Source organism: Palaemon carinicauda, chromosome 9 (genome assembly GCF_036898095.1).
Source record: "Palaemon carinicauda isolate YSFRI2023 chromosome 9, ASM3689809v2, whole genome shotgun sequence".
In the NCBI taxonomy this organism is placed as follows: Eukaryota; Metazoa; Arthropoda; class Malacostraca; order Decapoda; family Palaemonidae; genus Palaemon; species Palaemon carinicauda.
In genome coordinates, this window is record NC_090733.1 from 68,503,446 (window position 1) to 68,527,840 (window position 24,395).

Genomic DNA, 24,395 nt, shown 5'->3' on the forward strand with positions numbered 1-24,395 from the left:
GATTACTTGCTGAATCTCAGTTCTGCACAGTTGTTTGATTTTAACTTTTTGAGCTATTGCTCCTTTCCATTTCATTTTGAAGATTTCTTTGACCTGGCGATCATTGACTTCACCTTTATTTTATTTCCTATCCCCAGTGCAATGTAGTTGAAAATTTAACGCATGGTACACTAGCTAGGTAAAAATTCATATAATTTTCACGGGGTCTCTATTCCCAAAGGAACTTTCCTTTTTTTTCTATTCACTCCACAAGTCTGACTGAACTCTATCCATGACCAGAAACATCTGCCTAATGGGGAGACATTTATAGTATATCTAATTTTTCCACCCTTGATAAATGGAGGACATGGCATCAATACTGAAGAGGTTTCTCTATTAAAGATTAATGAAATTATAATTTTTATAATGAAATTACTGTAATGAAATTTAGGTTTAAATAATCTAATAAAATTTACTACATTAATTTGAAATGAAAGCTTACCAAAAATATGAACAAAATTTGATGAATTCTAGCTAATTTTTGTTTTTTCTGGATAGAGGAAAGTGTTAAAACTCATATTCAATGAGATTTTACACGATTTGTAACTATATGCACACCTCATGCGTTAGGCTCATGAACATACTATATAGCTGCCACGTTGCCCAACAACATAGAAAGCATTCCCTCAAATGCAGTAGCCAAAGAAGGGGATTGCCTAACTCAAGAGTACAACTCCATTCTTACCCCTACCTCACTTCTTAGGATGAGCAAGAGGGGGAGGCACAGGCAAGTGGATGATACTAAAGGGTGGAATAGAGTTATTGGGGATTCTTTAAACTCAAACAAGAAAACATAAGCATCCATCCAAAGCACTGGCCTTAGTCCTTTTTGAAGGGCTGATGGATTACGAAGTCCTGACTGTTGGTCCTCCACCTTTCTACTGCTACCTCTCCGAGAAGAGTGACAACGATTCCAGCTTCTGTGTTCTATAGCTCTAATGCTGCCTCTGTGCCAAGCTACAGTGATGCAAGACAAGACTGCATCCCATTTCTTCAGCACATAGTTGACCTATTGTTTAACTGCTTGGAAAGCAAAAATGGTGATGATATTTCCTCCAGACAGGATAAGCCTACAATATTTTGCCTAAGACTCAAAGGTCGACAACCCCATTGTCCTCATGAAGTGAACTACCATGCCCAATCACCGGTCGAGCCCTGATACCACATGAAGAGAAGCTATGGCTGATGACTCTATGGCCACAGAGTCAGCAGCACAGAAAGAGGTACCCTCTGCCTTGATGCTACCTTCATCAGTGCATGTTGATAGATCAACCAGGAGAGACAGCAGAGCACTGCCCTCCAGCACCTAAAACTTACATTGGTAGGTAAGATCGAAAGGCAAAGATCTTATTAGATCGTCTAGACCTGAGCAAACTCTTAGACCCCAGAACTGAAAATCCACCCTGTCCAAAGACATGCTAACAAGCTCCAGCCATGGTAGTTCAAAGTTGAGCTTTGAGCCTTGAAAAGCAACTAAACATTTGCTGAGTTCATTGCAGTCGTGGATTTTCTTTAATTTATTTTAATTTCCACCTTATAATTTATATGACTTATTTACCAAGACAACTTACTGGTTTTAATTTAGAGTAAATCCATCCTCAAATATTTTGCTCTGATATATCATATTACGTTTTCCCAAGACATTGCCTAAGATACAATAATATATTTATCACAACAAAGTTTTTTATAGATTCATTCCAAAAGTGTTGTCTTGGAGTGACAAACGTATAGTTAGTTCTCACTTACTAAATATTTGTTTATGCCAGGCTGGCTACTGTGTGACTGCTTGCAGTGACTGTTGTAGCTTTCGAGGTGCTTTACTACTTACCTTTGAAAGTTACACATTGCATACACACGAACTTGCGGCCTATTTAACAGTTACTATTTAGAAATAATTATTCATTTTATGACTTCAATTATGTCATTTTATGACTCATGCATCACTAACACTACTAGTTATTTTACTAAGTAGTAGTACTCAAGTTATTTACCTAAATTTTTAAGATAGAATTGATAAAGCCTCAGAGCTAACTACCGAACAGTTATTTTAGACAGTCGGACATAAATGCTATATCTATTTGCTTTAGAGTTCAATTATCCTTATTTCAAGAACAGAGTTTATCACTATTATATCATCCCAATTTATGCAATTAAAACTCTTGGTTCTTTGACTTTGTAAGGACCAGACATGGGTCAGGCCCAACAATGTCCTGAGATACCTGAGCCCTCCAAAGGGCCAAAGCCTTGCCCGCTCACTCCAGGGATTGTTAACTTGCCCTCAGTACAATCACTCAGATCCAGAGACGGATCCAGAGAAGTAATCTTTGGGGCTATACATGAAGTGGGCTGCAAATGTTGTCACTCCATGTCAGTGTTCTAAAGCTCCACGATACTACCCAATTTTCCCAGTGAAGGGATACAAACAACAAAAACCCGACACCCTGGAATCTTACTTACAGACAAATGTCCCTTACGTTATCTTTAACTGGACTATTGGACAAAAAGGACAGTCAAACAAACCATAACCTTAATACTATATTTCTTATAACTAAAAATCAATAAACAACCACACTTATTACTGCAATCCTAACCTCCTGTGAATAAGAAAAACATTCAACTAACACCATGAAAAACACAAACAAAATTTAAAACTACAATTTACCACAACTATATAAACTTTAAAACACAAAATGAGTTTATATATTGTGTGCATGTGTTCATGGACATCATTGCAAATAATCAGTCCAAAAACAAAAAACACTTAAATAAACTTTCACTAAGCCGACTGTCTTTATCGGCACAACTACCACTCTATGGAAAACAGACCACTGTCTGACAATCTGTCACAACTGCCTCAACTGATGGGGTCATAAATATCATTATCATCATCATCAACAAACAGAACTTGTCTAATCAGGCATGATCATCAACAGTTATCTAGTCCTAAAGACCAGTCGAAACAAAATCCTTATTCATATGCCTGGTCAGCAATGATCATGTCCACATTCGAAAATATTCTCTCTCCAAACGAGGAGTTAAAAACTGAAAAACACTTATGAACACTCGTAGCTAACTACACTATCACACTACCATTAAAGGTAAATAATAAACTGTTTCTATTGTTCACATTCACGCCAAGCAAAGATAAACAAAACTGCTGTACCTACTGATGAAATAAATAATCAATTTCCTAATCTGGTATAAATAACATAGATAAATAATCCAGCATTCACAACACACTGCCACTGGCTGCAGTCAAATCACAAAAAGCATTCACCCATGACATTCATTACTGCCCTAACCCCTCTCTCTCTCTCTCTCTCTCTCTCTCTCTCTCTCTCTCTCTCTCTCTCTCTCTCTCTCTCTCTCTCTCTCTCTCTCTCTCTCTCTCTCTACCAAAGAGCAAATGGAGTGTCCGTGGATGGACTAAAAAGTCTTTGAGACATCTAAAATCCTGGTAACTCTCTCTCTCTCTCTCTCTCTCTCTCTCTCTCTCTCTCTCTCTCTCTCTCTCTCTCTCTCTCTCTCTCTCAAGGATTTGGCAAACAACGATTTTTTTTAAATAAACCAAAAATTAATCCTTCACACCATAACTCCTATATTACCTAATGAAATTAACATATTTTGTTAAAACATCGAGATAGGTATGTTGAAGGAGATCATCTGTTCATTAGTTTCCTATTTAGCTTTCGTAAAGGCCTTGGAGCATGTGATGCTCTTCTTATAATTCCCAATGCTATAAAGAAATCCCTTGATTGTGGTCAGGAAGTCTGTACGATTGGCCTTGATTTTAGTGCTGTCTTTGACTGTGTTCAAATCAAAATCAAACAATTCGGAGTGAGTAGTAATTGATGGGCACCATAGTGATTATAGGAATGCGATATCTGGTGTTCCTTAAGGTAGTGTTCTTGGACCATTACTTTTCATACTATATACACATGATATGTGATTTGGCCTAGAAAACAAGCTTGGTGCATAGGAATTTGCTTCAATTCCATCGCCTGATGTAGCTCTGGGATTGCTGAATCCCTGAATAGAGATCTGGCTAAAATCAATGAATGGTGCAAATTAAGGGGCATGAAGTTGAACCCTAACAAAACTCAAAGAATGATTGTAGGTAGGTTGAGAACAGTGGCTCCTCAACATTCAGATCACTGCATTGATAATATTTCTTTAACGCTATAGAGCTCCTTTAAAATTTTAGGTGTGATTCTTGATTGCAAATTTACTTTTGAGAAACACATTTGCTTTGTTTCTTTTTTAATTGCAGAGAAAAAAAATTCTTTTTGACAAAATCTTTTAGGATTTTTGGTGATCAATCTATTTGAAAAAGTGTATCATTTTACCCTGTTTCGAGTATTTTTCTCCTGTCTGGTCTTCAGCTGATGACTCTCACCTTGGTTTGTTGGACAAAAACTTAAGGTCTTTGAAAGTGCTTAACCCTGATCTAGATATAAATCTATGGCATCATCATTCAGTTAGTTCTTTATGCCTGTTGCATACGATTTCTCATAATTCTGACCATCCTTTGCAATTGGATCTTCCTTGATTGTACCATCCTGTATGTAGTACTAGATATGCAGTTGATTTTAAGTCATCCCTTCGCTAACATCACACTCAATATTGCATACTATTCTAGAAGGTCTATCCCAGTTGTGACCAGATTATGGAATGATCATCTTAATGATGCAGTAGAATTGCTGAAGTTTCAGAAGTTCAAACTTGTAGCGAATGTTTTTTGGTTGACCAGGCTGACATGAGTCTGTCTTCGTAGTTTATATATGCCATACTTATTTTAACATTGTTACTGATCTTAAGATATTCTATATACATTATTAGGTACTTCTCTTATGATTCATTTATTTCCTTATTTCCGTACCTCACTGTACTATTTTACCCCGTTGGAGCCCTTGGGCTTATAGTATCCTGCTTTTCCAACTAGTGTTGTCGCTTAACTGATGATGATGATGATGATGATGAAACAAAAAAGTGCCTTATAACTACTCTCTGATGATTGGGATTGGATGTCCAGCCCCTCCCAGTGCCTAGAAGTACGGCAATAAGGCAACTCTTTTGTGCGAGACCTTGGGAGGGGTCGTCGAACTGTGAGATCCTCTCATTTTGTGGCATCACAGTTCTGGAAGACATGTAAAAGACCAATAATGTCTTCCAATATTGATAAAGGAGGATGAGGAATAAGAAACTCGCTCTTCCTTCCCTTGCTAGACATCCTCACAAACTTTGCATGCAGCGGTGTTAAGTCTGAGCGATCGACAACTGCGTTCCTAGATGGGGAGAAGCTAATGAAGCTTCTCTAGCAGTAGCCATTCCACTTCAGGTCATTGTTACCATGGAAGCGCAAAGGATACTCACTGTCAATGGCCCTACATTGTCACTGCATTTCCCTGGTAAACCTCAGACACTTATGGGCAGCTTGTGAGCACCAAGTGATTTTCAGGAGTTAACTATGGGGAAATTCCCTAAAAAGGTGTTGGCTAAGTATTCTTAATCTTCATTCCCAACCTTACCCGCTTATTAGAATACCACAATCTACACTCATTACAGGGGAAATACTATGAACAGTCACGGTTCCTACAAAGGTCCTATAGTAAATGAGGATTAACAGCTACTTTGGCCATAAACCTCCCACATACCATACCTTTACCAGGGCACTTCTGCATGTCACACAACTTGCAACCATAACGAAAGGTGCTCAACCATAAAGACAACAAAAAATGTCAAAGAAAAAATTCAATAGTCGGCAAAAATTAGAGAGCAACAACAGCACATCATTCTGATATGCATCTGGAGTCAAAGACGCTCACCTATAACAGGTAATTGAGAAGGACCATCTGCGATCGCTAATCTGTTGTTACCTAAAAACAATTTTACTGATTCCATGGTAGTTTCAACTCGTATTGAAGTATCACCTGTTCAAAATACGAAAGGTTTGTTTTCGTGTCGGAACAAACATTTACCTCTACTGTATATGGGAAATATGAACACTGTAATTGACATTCTTAAAGCCTTGATATTCTTAGAGACATTAAACAGCTATTATAGTGAAGTATTACAGCACCATGGCAGTGAAACATTGAAAAGAATACATACCTAACTCTAGATAATATTGCAGAGTTACCATCAAGAGTAACTATGTCAAATCCTGATCGTCGACCTCCTTGGCGGATTTCTTGTGTGACAAAACCATAAAAAGGTAAATTAGCATTCTGCAAGCCTTGAACCACCTTTTGTACGAAAGTAGTTTTGCCCACACCTAAAAGAAATTTGATAACTAAAATTCTGGCTTGATCAGAGAACATAAAAACATTTAATGGAATTTTACTTCAATGGATACATATCACTGCTTTAAAAATATCTTTCTAGTCAAGTCAGTGTGACCTCATGAGGGGAAGTGGGTGTCATCCTAATTATTTTATCAACAGGAAAAATAATCTTAAAATAGCCATTTTAAGAAGAATAGTGACCTCTCTTCAAAGAAGAAGCCAACTTTATCATCAAAATGTGAAATTTTCCTGTCCGTTGTTAATGGATAAGTATCATCAGCTTGGGGCAGTACAATTAAAGAAGCAGGGAACACCATGCAGTAATAGCTAGTCCTTCTGAAGCTGCCCAATGTGTTTTAATACTTTGGTTAGCTATTTTCCATGGACTATCTAGATGAAAGCTAAGTTCAAAAAATGTATATCATTGACTTTCAAACCTTTAAGAAAGCAACTCAAGACTTCTTGATACTAGAGTAAGAAACAAGGAAGCATTTGGCATATGAACATAAGATGTCAGCACAGGGGCAAACAAATTCCATTTTTTGGAGGCAAGTCTGAAAATTATATATGGAATGTTTAACAACAATTTCAAAGGACAATTAAGAAAGTCAAATTTAAGGAAATGATAAAAAAAAAAAAAAATATCTCAGGAACTAGTCACAAAAAAAAAATGTAACTTTTTTTAATAAAATTTATTTCTACAATTACCCAACATTCCTTGTGCTCTACATTTATACATATTACATGCATAACTTCGTTGACAAACTTAAAACTAGAGAACTAGTTGTGGGTTGGTACGACTAGCCCATCTATCTTTTAACTCAAGAACACCTCCTACTCTAAATGGCCACTAAAGGATACTCTCTAAAAAGTAATAACCTCGTTTATCACCACTCCCTATGAGGATGAGGGTGGGATCTAATGAGATTTGCATAAATATTGAAAAACGTTTTGTTTTCATAAATTAATTTTTTTTAAATAATTGTATTTTTTTCTATGTATACAAGTCCTTTGAAAAGGAGTACTGTCTACAGCCGAGCTGAAACGTCCATTGAATTGTTAACTAGGTAAGTATGGTAATTAGTGGTAGGTAGGATAGAGGAGTTACCCACCTTCCCACCTGTATTACTTCACTTTTAACCTTTGGTCTAAGGACTCTGAGGATTGGTTGAGGAGGGAAGTCAAAATTGAAGGATTCAGGTTTGTATAGCTAGGAAAAATACAAATTACTTTCTAAATTTTTTACTTGTTCATACACATATACAACCCATCATCATTTAAATAGGACGCTCAACTATTGGTCGGAGACAGTTCCCAAGAACCCAACTAAAGGTTTTTTTTCTTCCCTGGACATGTTCTTTCTGGTCCCGTACAAGAGTACGGAAGGTTAATCAAATTAGGGCTTTGACCATAACTAACTTAATGGGAAAGTTGGTAATAAGTTTCGGACCACCTATCTCTCTAAAAGGGAGATGTCAAAAGTATCAAAATAGACAAGTAGTTGTAGCAAAAGAGTGGAGAAATAGAATGGGAGGATGTAAAGGGGAGGTAGTGATGGTTGAAAGAGTTGAAAATAACATTGGTAAAAAGTGAAAAACGAAAAAGTTTGGAAGTGGCATATGACACGGTGAAAGTGAGAGAAACTGATGATCTAGAGGAGAAGTGTGAGTTATTAAAAGAAAATTTTGTTGGGCTTGCGAGTGATGTGTGTGGCAAGAGGATTGTTGGAGGCAGCATGAAGTAGAGTAGTGAATGGTGGAATGAAGGTGTGAAGATGAAAGTGGAAGAGAAAAAGAGGAAATTTGAAGAGTGACTGCAGAGTAATAATGTAGAGAAGTATAAATGATAGAGAGAAAAATGTGGAAGTATTACGTAAGGTAGCTGAAGCAAAGAAAGCGGCTGACCGGAGGAGGGGTCAGGGATGGTCGTTCGTATGATGAGAATAAGAATTTTTGGAAAGAAGTGATGAGTAAGGAAGGGAGGAACAAGGAATGATTAGACAGTGAATATGTACATGGAAGGTTGTTAAAAGGAGATAAGGCAAGATAAAGGTGGGTTGAATATTTTGAAAGGTTGCAGAATGTTGAGGATAATAGGGAGGCAGATATAATTGCAGTTGTGAGTGTTGAGGTGCCAGTGATGGGAGATAAGAATGAGAAAGAGATTACAAGAGAAAAATTGAAGAGAGGACAAAATGAAATGAAAGCAGAAAAGGCAACTGGTATGGATGGTTGGGATGTTCAAGAAAGGCGGTGTGACTGTACTTGAATGGTTAATGGGATTGTTTAATATATGTTTTATGTTGTCACTAGTACCAGTAGACTGGGTGTGAGCGTGTATTATTCCGCTATACAAAGGTAAGGGGGATTTGCATGAGTGTTGCAATTCTAGGGGTATTTGTTTGTTGAGCATGGTTGGAAAAGTGTATTAGTGTTAATTAAAAGGATTTTGGATAAAACAGAGGATGCAATCTTAGAAGTGCTGGGTGGTTTTAGAAGAGATAGGGGATGTATGAATCAGATTTTTACAAGTAGGCAGATATGCAATAAATATTTAGCGAAAGGTAATGAGGTGTATGCTGCATTTATGGATCTGGAGAAAGCTTATGATACAGTTGACAGGGTAGCTATGTGGAATGTAATGAGGTTATATGGAATATGTGGAATGTTGTTGCAAGCAGTGAAGAGTTTATACATAGGTTACAAACAGTGAAGAGTTTATACATAGGGAGTAAGGCGTTGTTAGGATAGGAAATGAAATGAGTGAGTGGTTTCCAGTGCCAGTGGAGCTAAGACAGGAATGTGTGACGTTGCCATGATTGTTCAATTTGTTTGTTGATGGAACTGTACAAGAAGGCAAGCTTGAGTGATTGGTCAAGGAGTGAAACTGATAGATGGGTGATCGTGAGTGGGAGGTGAATCAATTATTGTTTGTAGATGATACTGTACTGGTTGCAGACTCAGAGGAGAAGCTGGGTCGATTAGTGGCAGAGTTTGGAAGGGTGTGTGAGAGAAGGAAGTTAAAAGTTAATATTGGTAAGAGTAAGGTTATGAGATGCACGAGAAGGGAAGATGGTGCTAGATTGAATGTTATGGTGTATAGAGAGTTACTTGAGGAAGTAAATCAGTTTAAGTACTTGGGGTCTGTTGTTGCTGAAAATGGTGGGGTGGAAGCAGATTTACATCAGAGTGAATGAAGGATGTAATGTTGAGCGCAATGAAGGTAGTGGCAAAAAATAGAGGGTTAGGAATGTATGTAAAGAGAGTTTTGTATGAAAGTGATTATACCAACTGTGATGTATAGATTTAAATTGCGGAGAATGAAAGTGATGGAGAGACAGAAATCAAATGTGTTCGAGATGAAGTGTATGAGGAGTATGGCTGGTGTATCTTGATTAGACAGGGTTAGAAACGAAGTAGTATGGGTGAAAATGGGTGTAAGAAATTAATTAGCAGCTTGAGTGGATATGAATGTGTTGATGTGGTTTGGCCATGTAGAGAGAATGGAAAATGGCCGTCTGCTGAGGAAGGCGATGAATGCGGGAGTTGATGGGAGAAGTACAAGAGGAAGGCCAAGGTTTGGGTAGATGGATGGAGTGAAGAAAGCTCTAGGTAGTAGGAGGATAGATGTGAGAGAGGCGAAAGAGCATGCTAGAAATAGGAATGAATGACGAGCAATTATGACGCATTCCGATAGTCCCTATTGCTTCCTCCAGTCGCCTTGATGACCACTGAGGTAGCGGCAGTAGAGGATTCAGCATATGAAGCTTAATTTGTGGTGAATAATAGAGGAGGGTGAATCCCTTGTCAGGCTGAGAGGAGTGAAGAGAAGAAAAGTCCACTTTTGTTCTATTTTTAAGTTAGCTACCCCCCAAAATTGGGGGAAGTGCCTTGGTAGACAAAATAGTTACTATAAAATGCAATAATGTGAGAAGAAAAGTCCACTTTTGTTCTATTTTTAAGTTAGCTACCCCCCAAAATTGGGGGAAGTGCCTTGGTAGACAAAATAGTTACTATAAAATGCAATAATGTGGCTACATAATCCTTGAAGGGGAGTTTAATGAAGATTTGGGTTAAATTTATGGCTGATTTAGCAATGGCACCTGCTTTTTCGTTACTAACAACTCCAACATGGGCAAGAAATCTTTGAGGGCTTCTATGGCACTTCTTGAATCAAAATAAATCAGATTAAATGACATTAATCTTTAATTGTTTTAAATATGTGGCTGATAGTTCATATTCAAATACTGATAATTCAGTAAGAAATGGAAATTGATTTGTTTTATCTGAGGATATTGCAAAGCAGCATCCATCAAAGATTTAGAGCCATCAGTACAGTCAGCCTTCGTTTTTAACAAGGGTTAGGTAACAGAGACAGGGGTGATAAACGAAAAATCGCTATTGCATGCTGCCCTAGGGTGGGATGACTCCTAACCTTCTCATAATTCACTGCCATTGCCTACACTCAGATAATTAACCCACTAAGTACTGCCTAATATTGATTTTACTTGGCTTCTATCACAGTATAGTTGTTCGTATCTAGTAATACTGCATAACACTCGCTGGTACTGTAGTGTATATTATTGTAATATACTTCCATCATTACAGTAAAGCTTAACTGTATTGTAAGTGTTCGCTGTTTCCGTTCGAACGACTTAACTCACCCACACGTAGCCTACATTTACAATAAACGACATTACTGTAATTCTGCACTGGACAATATGTATACAGTACAATTTAACATTAACTATGTGAACTGTATATATTTTATACAATGACCACTAATCATTTTCGTATTAAGTTCTATGCAGCCATCTTTTAGTAGGATGCAATTCCTGATACGTTGGTGTCATCTTCTATAGGGAACCCCTCCGACATCTACAGTAACCCTGCAACAATATTTATCCCATCTTCTACTTCAATGGGTTAGAAAATTAAAAGATAATGATAAAAGTATCATTAGTTAAGTTATAATCATTGAGTAAATGCATATAGCCACAATAACAACCGAACGAAAAACCGCTGTTTTGCTTATATTTCAATTATCTTACGATGTTGTTTACATACACAGTGGTTTGGAAGGATTGACTTAACAACATATAATATGCTCAGTATAACTATATACTGTAGTTGTTGTGGAGAATAATTTTTTTATAATTAATTAAATGTTTGGGTGGGACTTAGTTAGTCCAGGAAAGTCTCCTACGTCAGTTACTCAAAGATCAACAGGAGAGGATAAGGAGCACTTACACTTAGGGCACAAACACCCTGCTAATAACTTTACTGACGTAGTTCCCTAAGCGTCACTCTTAAATGCAAAAAAGGTAATTGTACTGTCCAGAGGCCGGAGAACTCCAAACGTGAAAATAAAAGTAATTTAATGGCTTCTCTAGCTTTGTCAGGTCTATAGTCATCTTCACTCTTAGGCTCTGTTTTGGCTCCGTCCCAGTGACCCCAGTGAGATGCTGGACAGGAATCTTACTTTACGTAATTAGAGACAATAACAAAAATGGAAGAAGTGATGTAAAGTAAAGTTATGTTTAAAGATATGGATCTTTACCTTCGAAGCAGATATTCAATAATAAGTCGCTCGCTAACACACCCTTTATCAAATTACTTACTCCTTTTAAAATATCAAGTATATTGTCCCAAGATTAAATAATGTATTCATAATAGTCACAATGAAATAAATGGAGGAGTAGAAATACAACAATGTTTAATTAACCTAATCTTGATTTATTTTACAAATTTACATTAAATGAAACGGACATCTTAACAAACACAAGGTAACAACAGAAATGCAAATTAAATAAGAAATAATTGAACTTGGGTCGGACACGTGGCCCATGTGACCCAGAGACTCTGCTAGTCTCGAAAGCAAAATATGATACAGAAAAAATATATACACACAATCCCACTGCACACAGTCCGAAATATGTAATAGCCAGTTAACCTAATCAAGCTAAAATTAGTCTAAACTAAAAAATGGGGGAAAACTAAGTGGCCACATTTTGGTACCTGCACTCCTTGGAAGACAGTCTTTGTCCTCAAATGCCTGTTGACCGGATTGTTGCACAGTTGCACTCTTGACTGGCTCACCCTGAGAATCTTCACTTTTGGCACTAATGGTTCACCAGACTCCTTGGAATATCGTCTCTCCAACCGGCAGGACTCCTCTGTGAGTTGAGTTTTGGGAAGGGGGGGGGTGAGCCAGAGGTGAACCGATCCACTGACAGGGATGGTCAGTCGGTCACTACAGCTTTCGAACGAATGGGCTGAGGTTAAGGTTGAGGGGGCTCACCTGGCTTCACCTTTCAAGACAAGTGATGAACGTTGAGCGCAGGGAACCCATTGGAGGTGCCATATCAGGACTTTAGGACAGGGCAATATATTGTTGCAAGGAGTGCATAGGAGGCATGATTTTGTACTAAATACTCAGAGAAATCTTGCTGCTCTCAGGGAGTTTATATATACAATAATTCTACCTATTCTGGCTTGCTAAAAATTAATAGTTAAAATGAGAAATAAACAATGGGCTGGTGCGATGGGCATACATCTTAGAATTAACAGACGTTAATTGGCACTGAGAAATAAAAACTGCATTAAAAATGAGATTCAAATCAGTTTAGTGATTTTATCTTGACCCACGTAATTTTAGGAAAGAACCACGTTACGCCCGCTAAGTCTTTTGCTGTGTGTATCTACGCTGTGACGTCACGAGCATGGCGTACGCTAATGTCAACAAGTTTAGTTGATTTAAAATAGTCCTCCCAATGTTTTGATAAATAAAACTTAATGTAGGAGAGGACGTTTAAGGGGTAGCTACAGTATTATTACGAGAGATCCCAAAATACGAATGAAAGAAGAGTAGTGAAGAAAATTCTTCACAGTTGTGTTTAAAATAAAAATAAGAATTAATTTTATCATTACAGTAAAATAATTTGCTATTGTTCAACTAGAACTGTTTACATCTTTTGCCATGAGTGTAAGTGAACTCGCATAGCTGGTCTCTCTCTCTCTCTCTCTCTCTCTCTCTCTCTCTCTCTCTCTCTCTCTCTCTTTCTCTCTCTCGTGTTATACAATAATTACATATGGCAAAAGAAATCAAAATCTTTGTTACATTAAAAAGTGTCAATTAAATACGACACAAAACATCCGATTTCGTAAGCTAACAATTATTTTTAGGAAACATTATTGCACTTTGGGAAAATTATTTGGTCAGGAAAATTAATGAGGAAAACACATGGAAATGCAAGGAAAAGCATTAGGAAAACATGAAAGGGAAAAGGTTGAACGATAGCTGTAAGGTGAGCGCTAAGAGAAGTGAACTAATAGTTATGGGAATGCAGGGAGCAAAGTGCAAAGGATGACTAAAACGGAGAACAAAGCATTATGAAACAGAGGAGTATATACATGAGAGTCAACAAGAGTGGGCAGGAAGGAGGGGAGGAATGAGGGAGGTATTCGAGGGGGAGGGAGGTATTCGAGGGGGAGGGGTGTAGGGAGGGGGAGAAGAAGGGGAGGGGGAGGAGGAGAGAGGCGACAGGACAGCCGGAGTGTGAGAAGATCATTACGCTAAAAGAGAAATAATATAGATAGATGAAATGTTATAAAAATAAAGTAACGAGAATGCAAAAATTAAAGGAAATAACAGAGTGAGAGATGTAGGCTATGTTAGCAAGTTTGGGAAGGCCAGGAGTTTTGCTTATACTCCATGAATTAAATTAATCTTTCTTCTAGTTATCTTCAGCCCAACCTCGTGTGACATTTCATGTATTCTGGTAAGCAAGTATTGCAAATCCTGTGATCTGCTAACAAGGGCAGCATTATCAGCATACTCTAGGTCTGCAAATTCCTATCACCCCCCCCCCCCCCCCCCACCCAGTCCAATCCTTCTCCACCATCTCCGACTGTTCTTCCCATTACAAAATCCATGAGGAGGATAAACAACATAGGTGACAACATATTCTCTTGGAGTACTCCACTGTTCACTGGAAATTCATTTGATAAAACTTAATTAACATTAACTTTGCACTTGTTATGCTCATGAACAGACTTAATCAGATTCACATATTTAAGAGGAATTCCATAATAACACAGGACTCTCCACAAAATCGGCCAGTACACACTATCAAAGGCTTTTTCATAGTTCAAAAAATCCCATCAAAAGTGGATTTCTATATTCTACACATTGCTGTGCATGTCTCAAAATGAAAATTTGGTCAGTGGAACTTCTACCTTTTCTATATCATGCTTGTTCATCTCTCATATTTTCCTCAATCTTTCTCTCCAGTCTCTTTAGAATAAGCATGCTATATATTTTCATAACAAATGATGTGTTATGCCTCTGTAATTATTACAATCAGTCAGGTCTCCTTTTTTGCCATTTTCACCAACACTCCTAACTCCCATTCATTAGGTTTTGTCTCTTCATGCCACATTCTACAAAATAATCTTGTAACTAGTCTGGGAGTCACTCCATTTTCAGCCAGTATCATCTCGGCAGTTACTCCATCGTATCCAGGGGCTTTCCATCTCTTTAGTGTTTTGAGGATAGCTTCATCTTCAAACACACTGAATTCATTCATGGGCACATCAAGGCCTTCATGAGCTTCAGGTATATCAATCAAATTATTCCCATCATATCTCTTATTCATACCCTCATTAAAGTGTTCCATTCAGTGTTGTCTTTCTTCATCTTCTCAGGTTATAACAGATCCATCTCTCTTTTTGATGGGTATATGCTACTTCTTCTTTGCCCTAGTTGAGATTCCATTAATAATTCTATGAGCAATTCATACACCATAGCCACTTCCTGAATTCATAGCTTTGTCAACCTCATCTGGTTTACTGTCTAAATATTCTCTCCAGTCATTCCTAGCTTTTCTTTTGACCTCACTATCAATACTGGAATACTTAAAATGCTCTACCTTGTATTTGATATCCATGGCTTTCTCCTTGTAACTAGGTGTCTCAAGACTTCACAACCAAGACTTCATTAATTGTCGGCTCTTTGTCTCTTAAAAGTATCTAAAACTGCAAATCGATCCCTACATTCAATTGCAAATGTTTCTCTGTGCTCTTCTTCTAAAAGTTTAGTTATTAAACCTAGGTTTCTATCTACCTTTGTGTTGGGTGCTTTCAGTTGTAATTTCAGTGTGGCAATGAGGAGCTGGTGATCACTACCAATATTTGCACCTCTATAGCTTCTTACATTTCTCAGAGTCCTCCTCCTCTCTTTATTAATGGCAATGTGATCTATTTGATTTTTGTAATTACCACATGAAGTTCATGTATACTTGTGGATGTTCTTGTGTTGAAAAGGAGTACCTCCAATGAAAAGGTTGTTTACAGAACAGAAACTTATAAAATGTGCTCCAATTTTATTTGCAACTTCGCCAAGACCCTCAACCCCCATCACATTCTCTATCCCTTGATTATTCCTTCCAACTTTACCATTGAAATCGCCAATCACAATTTCCATATCTTTCTCACGGATATCATCTATTACACTCTGCAGTTCTTAGTATTCATCTTTCCTTTCATCAGGGGAATCCTTTGTTGGGGCATAACAAACTATAATACTCATATTGCACTGCTTTGATTTGATATATATGATATATATATATATATATATATATGTATATATATACACACACACATATATATATATATATATATATATATATATATATATATAAATATATATATATATATATATATATATATATACATATATATATATATATATATACATATATATACATATATATACATACATATATATATACATACATATACATATATATATATATATATATATATATATATATATATATATATATATATATATACATACATATATATACATACATATATATATATATATATATATATATATATATATATACAGTAAATATATACATATATACATATATATATATATATATATATATATATATATATATATATATATATATATATATATATACATATATATATATATTGCCTTGGTCTAAAGTTTCCTTACCAATCCCCTTACAATGTGATTCACTTAGGGCCAAGATATCCAAACTATACTTCATAGATTCACTCTCCACCTCCTGTAACATCCCAATCTGATTCATGGTTCTAACATTCCAATTATCTATTTTAAATTTTTCTTTAGGATTTACAAACCGGGAGATTATTAGTACCCCTTTACGTCCAAGAGGGCCCTTCTTTCATGTTCTATTCCCATGACTGACTAAATCCATAGAGGATTCCTGGGCTAGATACAACAAAGGATAGCCAGTTCCTTGTGATGTGCAGTGCCTATCTAACTAAGGCTAGTGACTCCTGCGGGTCCATACTAATTCTAGTAAGATATACCACCAGGCATCAGGAGTAAAAGCCGAAGAGACAATTTGTCCATCGCCTTAAACTCAATCCGTCACCCTGTTGCCAGTGATGAAGTTTACAAAGAAATTATTTGTTTCATCATAATCTTGTGATGGCACTTGACCCATGTAAAACTCATACCAATCACAGTCAGCTTTATTTGTTTCAAACTGTGGAGTAGGAAGAGTTGGTGTACGTCCTACTGTTATTATCAAAATGGAAAAATGGTGGTCACTTTTATAAACGTCATCTAGGATGTTCCATCAAAACCTATCAACAAATCTATTAATAAATATGTTCCATGAGTTTTTTAATAGAAAGTGCTATCATCTCCTTTGTTTAAAAAACAGAGATTATGAACATTCATTGCATATCTTGGAAATATTTGAGCAAATTTTGAAAATTATAGTTGCAAGTAGGTTGCTATACATACCACAAATATTAAAGGAGTTATTATTCAGATGTAATTTAATTCCGTATAATTGGAATTCTTATGTGTTAAATATCATAGTATTGTAAATTACTTTGTATCAGTTCCTAATGTATCAGCAGAAGGAAGTGAGCTATACCCTAGATTGTAATTGCCTATTAAAGGAACAATATTGTTAGTATGCTAAAGGGATGTAGCAAGAAGATTATAATTTTTCGATATTCTTTGAATTTCCTTTCAATGTAAACAGGTTTTAAGACCATTAATATTCCACTGAATTATGTATTGATTGAACAATAAGGCAATGGGAATGGATTTCCGCTAGAAAGAGCATTATTTCTGCTTATTTTTCTAAGGTTGGGTTTCTGCTTAAATCTAAAGGCAATATTTTTCTAATTAGGTTTGGGTTCTTTAAATATAATTTCCTGATTTTTATTTTGATCATGGTTTGCTTCCTGGTTATCGTTTGGATTATGGTAAATTTTTCTAAAATAAATTTTCAAGATAGAGTGCCTGTTGGACGATTCTTTATCATATTATCTTCACAAACAACCAGCAATTTATCATACTAGTTTTTATTTCTGTTCCTAGCAAATCTATCCATAAGGTTATTCATTTTATGTATATTTATTTTTTTAACATCCTGAAATTCAGAAATGAAGCTAGCCTTGCAGCCACATGAAATTTTGTGGACCTCTTTATTCTCTGATATTGTTTCATGCAAGATCATTGATTTAATAGTTATGCCTTTAACTGATATTGATTTGTTTTTTCAAGGTTATTTATCAGTTGTATTTTCCTCAGCTACTAGAATATCATATAAGAGTCTTATGGACCTCAACCTTTACAACGTTTGGTAGCTTGATTAACTATTACATCAGGTTTAGATTCAGAAGCTAGGAATACAGGCATTGTTTCTGTTCCAGCAACAATTAGGTTTGGCTCATCAGCCAATGAACCTTCGTTTATCCTGACATTAGAAGAATCTTTTCAGGCTTCCTCAAGTATTCATTATCTTTTTAAAACGGTTGTATTAGAAGGATTGTATTAGAAGGGTTGTATTTTCAAGTACCCATTTTTTCCTCTTCGATTTTCTTTTGGGGGTTCAAGATGAACCTTCTCTACTGAAAGATTTTTCACATCCTTGGTGGTGTCATTAGTGGCAAGTATGTCAAACCTCTTTTGTACATTAATATGGGCTTCCTGCACAAATCTATCAGTTTGAGTAGCACAGCTATTCTTTTTTACTCTGTTGAAATATCAGTGCTTAAGTGATTTTTTAAGAATAAGAGCGACAATTCAATAATACTTTGGTTTTGTAGATTTCAAATTGGCAGACATCTTATTTTGTACATAGTGAGGTTGTGAGAATAGAATTCTCCAGATGGATGGCTTTTGCGGGAATTGATGATAAAATTGAGGAGTTATCTGGATTCTGAAAATTTAGTAACAGCCAAAGAATAAGCAGTTCTTGAATTTATTAGTATAATCAGGGGAATTGGATATCACACTAGCATACATAGAATTATTGCCTATAGGCTATTTTTCTAGCTGCACCAAAGGAGATCTCTTCATTATTGGCAATTTCAATTATTAATTGTTCCAGTTTGTACTGACGACATTGATTTGAGTTTGAAGAGTGAATTGCCACACAAGGGTAACAAAATTGATTTGCTTAACATTCTGTAGAGGTATCATGGAACACTCAGCAGATGAAACATCTTTTTCCCTTAGTACATTTTACATTAATATGGCCAAATTCATAACACTTGTAACATTGCATTGTGGTCATGGGTGAAATATCTTTACTGCAATGTTTGGGTGTCTAATTTTGATATACTGTAGTCAAGTTGATAAGATCTTGAAAATACTAATACTATGGCATAATTATCCTTTTAGTTTTTTAACTTGAAAAAAAGCAGGGGCCACCTATTCAGTATGCACTATTTTGAAAGCTTATAAAAATCCCTGTAATAAATAATTCTCTGTACATGGTTAAAATTATGGTAAGGAAGACTGGATATCTAAAGGAAAGGGTTTAAAATTACTCAATATTAGTGCCTGGGTTTTATTGCCAGCTTTGGCCAGCAAACTAGAGCCATGGCATTTTAAATTTCCTTTTAAAATACAAAGAACCTTCTCTAGGTATTCATAGCCCTAAAAGATTTTCCTGCACGAGCGTAATGGCATATAACACTTCTCTATCCCCAGAGAGAGAGAGAGAGAGAGAGAGAGAGAGAGAGAGAGAGAGAGAGAGAGAGAGAGAGAGAGGGGGGGGCATAGTTCGATCATCTAAGATAGTAAAAAAAGTGGCATCCTTTATCGCCACCTCCCGTAAGCGTACTTGGTACCAGAAAAGGAAGTAACAAACTTGTCCTGGAATGAGATGGCGCACAGGTAGTGGTTCCACCGTGCACCAACACTACTTCCAACGAAGGAAAATTCTCAACGTGAACCACTTCTCACTCTCGCAAAGAGAGAGAGATTAGTACATAAGATCGTCAAGGAAGGGGAAAGAAGGGCAGAGCTCTTCATTCCTACCAGCAGTGCCAGGGCTCATTCTTGTAAGAAATAGAGAACAGGAAGCAAGTGTGTGAGCACCTGTACCGCTAAACGTTTATCAAGGGATGAGGACGTTCCCGGTACATACAATCTCACCTCACTGTAATGTGTATGCGTCTCCTATCAATCGGTCTTCCTGGACCACTTCCATGACATTTCTACTTGTTCTTCTCCTTGAAACTGCAGTGAAGACTAATGAAGATGAGGCTGGGGAGAAGGAAGAATTTGAACTCCAGACTCATGCACATCAAGGACAATGTTCTTACTGGTGTAAAAAGATCACAATAACACAGCCATGTTATACGTACTTAGGCCTCTTTGGGATTGGAAGACATCGAAGGAAAGAAAAAAGGCAGCATTCCTCCCCTTCATACTCAGCAGCAGAACTCTTCCTCCAACGGAGAACCAGCAATGTCTAAGGAAAACCAACTTCCTTAGATTTATGTTGTCGTCATCGTTGTAAGGCCACAAACGAGGGATAAAACAACAAAAGACATGCTGCCTGACAGGAATATGTACGTTGAGTACTGGCATAGTACAAAAAAAAATGTCTCACAATTAGACAGATTAAGAGACCGCAGAGCTGTATGTGTACTGAACTGCAGCCGAAGTAAAAGTGAAGCTTGCTCCACTTGGTAAGTGGGCGGGGCCTACCCTCGACCAACCAGCAACTATGACAAAATGCCGAGAGTCCTATCTCAAAAATCCACCCCACCCCTGGAATTCAAAAGTTTTTTAACAGATGGAAAAAAAAAGAGGAAGAGGGAGAAAAAGCACAGATGAAAAAGGAAGAGGAGGAGAGAGAAAAAGAACAGAATAAGAAAAAGGAGGGAGGAACCAAAACCAAGAGTGTTTCTTCCTGAAGATATGCAAGGAACTCCACTATTGTTGGAATAGAAGCATCAAGAGGAGTGATACCCCTTCCATGACACCAACCACAGATAACAGACCACTTAGCCTCATAGACTGATGCTGGAGAGCGTCTGAGGTATCCAGACATCTTTTCTGCAACTCGTTGGAAAAAGCCTCTCTAAATGAGGATATGCTGGACAGTTTCCAGGCATGAAGCCAAAGCAAAGCTACAGTTTCGTGGAAGATGTTGGCATGTGCTTGTTTGAGTAGATTGTGTCATGGGGGAAGTTCACTCGGAAGCTCCGTCAGGAGCTGCAGACGGTCTGGGAACCACTCTGCGTGATGCCATAGCACAGCTATTAGTCATTGATAAGTTCTCGCTTATTCTGACTTTCTTGAGGACTTTTCTCATTAAACAGAACGGGGGAAATGCGTAAACATCTATATTGTCCCACTGTTGTTGGAGTGCATCTTGCCATAGAGCCTGACAGTCCGGGACTGGGGAGCAGTAGACCAGAGCCTAAAGTTCAGGGCCATCGCGAACAGGTCCACAGTCATTGAACCCCACAAAAGTCAGGACTTTGTTGGCTACTATATGATTCAAAGACCACTCAGAGCCCACTATCTGAGTTGATCTGCTCAGATTATCTGCAATCACATTCCTCTTGTCTGGAATGAAGCGAGCAGATAGGGACACCGAGTTGTCTTCTGCCCATCAGAGTATCTCTACTGATAGGTGGCACAGGGGCTGCGAGAATGTACTACCTTGCTTGTTTAAGTAGGCTACTACCATGGTACTGTCACTCTTCAAGACCACGGAGTGCCCTGCCACGAATTGGTGGAATTGTAGGAGGGCAAGAAAGACTGCTCTCATCTCTGAGATTTATATGCTGGTACCTTTCTGATTTGGACCACAGGCCAGAGATGGTGTGGTGCAGCATGTCAGCTGCCCACCCTACTTCTGATGCATCCAAAAAGAGCATCAGTCCCATGGGAGGGACAAGATCGAACCCTTTGTGGAGGTTCCTGTCTGCCAATCACCACCTGAGGTCCATCCATACTTCTGACCTAGAAACTAGGGTGTCTGGGGTATCGGAGGCCTGATTCCACTAGGACTTGAGGTGCCACTGGATGGATCTTCTCCTGAGGCGACAATTGCATACTAGACGAGCCAGAGATGATAGGTGGCCTAGGAGACGGAACCAACTCTGAGCTGGAGGCTCTTCTCGCCTGAAGAAGGGCCCTGCTACCTTCCTCAGCCTCTGAATTCTTTCATCTGATAGAAATGAGTTGTGCTGTATGATGTCTATTATCATGCCCAGATATACCAGTCTTTGAGAGGGGAGCAACTGTGACTTCTTGAGGTTTACCATGATCCCCAGATTGTGACAAAGCCTCAGAAGTTTGTCTCAGTGTTGAAGGGTCGCCACCAAGTCTGATAGAATCAGCCAATCATCAAAATATCTTAGGAGACATATGCCAATTCTGTAAGCCCAAGATGACACTAGGGCGAACACTCTTGTAAAGACTTCAGGTGCCGTGGAAAGACCAAAACAAAGCACCTTGAACTGATATTGTTTCTGGTTGAATAGGATTCTTAGATACTTCCTTGAAGACGGATGGACTGGGATCTGGAAGTATGTGTCTTTGAGACCCAGTGTACACATGAAATCCAGCGGTCTTATTACTTGTCAGACCACGTCGACTGTCTCCATCTTGAACAAGGTTTGACTGACAAACCTGTTTAAGACCAAGAGATCGATGACTGGTCTCCAGCCTCCAGACACCTCTTTCAAAAGAAAGAGCTGACTAAAGAATTGAGGAGATCCATCAAGGACCTCTTGGAGAGCATCTTTCTCCAACATGGTCAGGACTTCGGGCCAAAAGGCCAGCTTCTTTACAGATCCCTTCGCATAGGAGCTTATTGGAACTGGATCCTGAGTCAGTGGAGGAAGAGATTGAATGAACGGGACGCGCTACCTTGATCGAATCCCCACGACCGTCCAGGGTCCAGCCCCGAGCTGCAGCCACCTTAGCCAGCGGCATTGCAGACATTCCCCCCACACCTGGACATGTGGGAGGATTACCCGTCCTAATGGGATCGGCCTCTACCGGATCTCCTGTTACTCTTCCCTACATGGGAGGACTTTGAACCATTTTGGTTGCCTCAAAAGGACTTTAGATACACTTGGGCTCTGCTGTCTTGGGCCCTTAGCCCTATTCATCAATGGTTTAGAAGTGGGTTGTTTCTTCTGTGGAGGAGGTTCATAAGGCCGTGATGTTAGGGCCCTCTGGAGGAGGGGGTCCTGGTTGGAATTCTTCCGCCACCCACTCGACATCTTCCGGGTCGAAGAGAGAACCTCGGCCTGTAGGAACTGCCGATGGAACCTCTTGATAATCGAGTCGCGTCTCTTGAGGATGGTATTCACCCATAGGTTAATAGAGGAAAAGAAAGGGAAAAAGTGATGTAGAAAGTGATTTAAAAATCATTCCATGTTAGACACAGGCATCCAGTGGAAACTGTTAGGCCATGAGGTGGTTCTATGGGATAGGGTGGATGACAGTTGAAATTTTTACTTTAAGAGTTTTTTAACCCATTTTTGCTAAACCAGAATTTCTGAAGGTTGAAAAATCGGAGACATGTTTCCGTTTTGAAATAAATATTATCTATATTCAGATTTTTTCTTGAATTGACTTCAATTTGGTCAATATATTCTACAATCTAAATATCACTTCACAAAAAAAATAGATGCAAAACAAATATAAATTCTTGCACAAAACAAATTCATGCCAACTCTACATGAAATTGTGATCTGAATCATGATTGCTGATATGCATATTGGAGAATGTCCCTAAACTTTCAATATCAGCCATATTTCTGCAATCTAAACACAATTTCACATAAAAAACAAATGGAACATAAATGCTACTTCTTACGCAAAGCACATATTCACCTCAACTACTATGATCTGTATCATAGGTTCAGAAATGTATATTTATTGGACAATGTCCCTAAGCCTGGACAGTCAAGAGTGTAAGCCTAACAGACCTTACAATATTCTTCAAATCATCCTCATCGTCTTCCAAAGAACTGGTGCATATCCCCCTACAAGTACAAGCACTAATACATTTCTTGTGCCCCACATAGTAAGACCTGCACCCATTTCCATGCACCAATTTGCATGAGCAGCTCGCAAATTCCTTGCAAACAGTTGGTCGAGTGTTCAATGTCATCAACTTTGGGATAAGGTTTCCATTTGTGGTTTTCATCCATCGATAAATGATTGGATATGGGAGTTTCTGAACTAAGTTTAGTGATTCTTTCCAGTCAAGGCAATGGTTGTTTGCTCAAAGTAGTTGCAGTTTGGGTTTATCCTTTGAGGGAGGAAGGTTATCAAGTGACCACTTTCCTTGAAGGGAAAAATACAGTCAAACTAGATAAATTTCGGTGATAGCGGTGCTCTTTAAGTACAATTTGTACACAAACTTCTCAGCGTCTTGCATGAGCAGATCATTGACATTTTTGGACCCCATCGTCTGGACACATGCCGAGTCTTTCATGAATACATTCCATGAAGTCTTCTTCTCTATACTGGCACACTGACTAATTGTTTACACCATGTTAAGGCATGGGATGTGAGAATTGCCTGAATTTGATAATCTGGAAGTGCATTCTGATGGATGGCTTTGAAGGGATGATTGGATCTCAACCCTGTACTGAACCACACTTCTGGAGATAGGCGATTGCGGAGACCTAGTGCCAAAACCAGGACATCTGTGTCTCGGCATTGTAAGACGCATCTTCAGTAACCTTGTAGTGTGACATCTCTGGCATGTAATATGATCATA

At 38.0% G+C, this 24,395-nt stretch overlaps 1 protein-coding gene across 1 annotated transcript in view; it reads right to left on the minus strand.

Moving 5' to 3' along the window:
- LOC137646986 (cancer-related nucleoside-triphosphatase) overlaps positions 1-24,395 on the minus strand; it is a 274,773-nt gene that overhangs the window by 205,440 nt on the left and 44,938 nt on the right. Inside the window, exon 2 of the mRNA XM_068380063.1 lies at positions 6,151-6,313. Coding sequence (XP_068236164.1) covers positions 6,151-6,313 — 163 coding nt within the window. The remainder of the gene's footprint in view (positions 1-6,150; positions 6,314-24,395) is intronic.